Source organism: Pyricularia pennisetigena, chromosome 6, assembly GCF_004337985.1.
Source record: "Pyricularia pennisetigena strain Br36 chromosome 6, whole genome shotgun sequence".
Classification (NCBI taxonomy): domain Eukaryota; kingdom Fungi; phylum Ascomycota; class Sordariomycetes; order Magnaporthales; family Pyriculariaceae; genus Pyricularia; species Pyricularia pennisetigena.
The window spans coordinates 3805047-3807253 of record NC_043744.1 but is presented as its reverse complement, the minus strand read 5'-3'; the positions used below and the strand labels follow the sequence as shown (position 1 = coordinate 3807253).

General features: G+C 48.5%; 3 protein-coding genes across 3 annotated transcripts in view; 2 read left to right on the top strand and 1 right to left on the bottom strand.

Annotated features, from left to right (window-relative positions):
- PpBr36_04907 (uncharacterized protein) overlaps positions 1-355 on the top strand; it is a gene marked incomplete at both ends in the record, with an annotated part of 2183 nt that extends 1828 nt beyond the window's left edge. Inside the window, one exon of the mRNA XM_029892065.1 lies at positions 30-355. Coding sequence (XP_029750054.1) covers positions 30-355 — 326 coding nt within the window. The remainder of the gene's footprint in view (positions 1-29) is intronic.
- PpBr36_04906 (uncharacterized protein) overlaps positions 1-541 on the bottom strand; it is a gene marked incomplete at both ends in the record, with an annotated part of 1818 nt that extends 1277 nt beyond the window's left edge. The window contains 2 exons of the mRNA XM_029892064.1: positions 25-328; positions 449-541. Of these exons, the coding sequence (XP_029750055.1) occupies positions 25-328; positions 449-541 (397 nt within the window). The remainder of the gene's footprint in view (positions 1-24; positions 329-448) is intronic.
- Positions 542-2014: 1473 nt separating this feature from the next.
- PpBr36_04905 (uncharacterized protein) overlaps positions 2015-2207 on the top strand; it is a gene marked incomplete at both ends in the record, with an annotated part of 1549 nt that continues 1356 nt past the window's right edge. The window contains one exon of the mRNA XM_029892063.1: positions 2015-2123. Within this exon, the coding sequence (XP_029750056.1) occupies positions 2015-2123 (109 nt within the window). The remainder of the gene's footprint in view (positions 2124-2207) is intronic.

Sequence of the window (2207 nt, the reverse complement as noted above, 5' to 3'; positions counted from 1 at the left end):
AAAAAAAAAAAAAAAAAAGCTTACTAAAGTCAATCGTCACGCCACCGTGGATGTTGTTGGCTCCAGGGTTGGCCATGTGCCCTGCACCACGCACAGCAAACTTGCAGCCCTTGTTGCAAGTCCTCTTGGTGTGATTGCTGCCGACTGCAGGGCCGGTCAAGGCCTTGACGGCCGTGGCTACCTCCTCAGCCGACTGGGGCACGAAGATGCATTTCGGAGCCCGGTTGGCATTATCAAGGGACCAGTATGTTGCTTGCGTGCTGATATAGTTCTCGGTAGAGTTTGTAAAGAGTCGCTCGCTAAGGCCGGCCTGGCCCAAGAGGTCACACTGGATACAAGGCACGGCAAATGTTAGGCTTTTTGTTTCAGTCATACATTTTTAGCTTGGGAACGATTGGCATGGGATTCTACTGGCGGCCCCTGAGAAAAGATCAGCATTGATACGTACGCATCTATCTCCAGGTGTATGAGCGTCGATCGAAGTAGCCATTCTGAGGAGTATAACCAAAGCGCCGGGCGAAAAAGAGAACTGAGGTTTCATTTTCTGGGCTTGAAACTCAAAACGAAGGTAAAAAATATTACGAATATGTATGTATGTAAAACGAGTGGACAGTCAGGAGCCGGATTTTCGCCTCAGGTTCCTTGACAAAAAGGGAGGTGTCAGTGGCGAGTTCTTTCCAAGATCAACAAAGAACTGGTACTGGGACAGACACGTCTGTTCTGAGTGTGTGTGTGTGTGTGTGTGTGTGTGTGTGTGTGAGTAGCATACCGTCCAGGATTTATTGACGGCTGGGTTTGATGGGGCTTTCGTGAATTCCATGTTGCATGTCCACAAACGATGGACTTCTCGTTACCGATTCAACGGGTCGCTAGATTTCCAAGGGACTTTATCCAAGCTAGGAGATAGCGGAGTTTTCTTACAACACTACCAATAATTAGGTTTGGACCATCCATGAAGATCGTCAAGCGTATCAATCCTGTTCTGTCGACTGACTCAGCCCTAATCCTGATTGGCCGTTCGTGTGTGGATGGTAGGTGGATTGCAATAGGGGAGATATTTAAACTGAATGCTGAGGGATCCCTACATTCCCAGAGTGCTGACAGAACAAATTCTTTGCGGCATATACCGCAGTAAGTCCCGCCTGGAGAAGGAAGAGGAGAAGGGAAAAAAACGGACCCAATACAACCTCATCAGGGGTACTTTGTTTGCATAACAATGCTACCGCGAAGTAGTAAAACTTTGGTATCCATTCGAACGAGGCAAATAAATGGACTGCCGAGTCGATAGATAAGAGCACTGCACATCTTAAGGCCTTTATACTTATAGTAGCTCTCCTGAATTGCCACATTATGGGTGTTTTTTTTTCTCACTCTTTTCTGTAGGGAACATCCAAGCAAGTCGGATTGCTACGTGCTGCGCGGCAATGCTCTCGAATACAACCGTACAGAACCAACAAATATCATAGGATCCTGGTAGCGATACTCAAGAAATTTTCAGTGTAACTATTGCAATTTTACCCCTATCCCACTTTCCAGTTCCCTCTCCCCATGTCCAAGTCGCAACGATAAAAGAGGGAAAAAAATAGGATGGGGAACGGGACACTTGAGGAATGGGTATAGAAGGGATGAAAACCCTGTCCATCGAATGAACTCAAAAGTAGGAACGCCTGCGGGCGGCAAATCGTCAAATGCTACCCCAAAATGGTTAAAATGGGTAGACACCCTACCAGGAACAGGTAGACGGTGTATTATCGGACAGACACTGAAAAGACTTTGAATATAAAATTCAGGGTACAGTTCCTGCCAGGGGTCTTTTGACGTTGCCGTATACCGGGTATCCATCGACAGACTCGGTTGACCATCCAACTGCCGCAGCAGGTGGACAATATAACACCCTTCCACGGGCCATTCCGGCCAAGATCAAAGCCTCCATGTCTTTGTCTCGAACAGCTCGATCAGGAAAGCTATTCGCCGTCGTTCAACCACTAGTTCGGGATCCTTCAGCTCTGCCGCCATGGCCTCGATCAACGGCACCCTTGTGCCCCTGCCACCGCCGCCGGGCTACGTCGTCAACTTTGAGCACCCGCAGAGGATCCTGACGCCTACGGCGTACTGGATGTACGGTGCCGGGATGGTCCTGGCGTTCTTGTTCCTTCTTCAGCGCCTTTATACAAAAGTCTTCCTGATGAAGACGTTCAACCTCGACG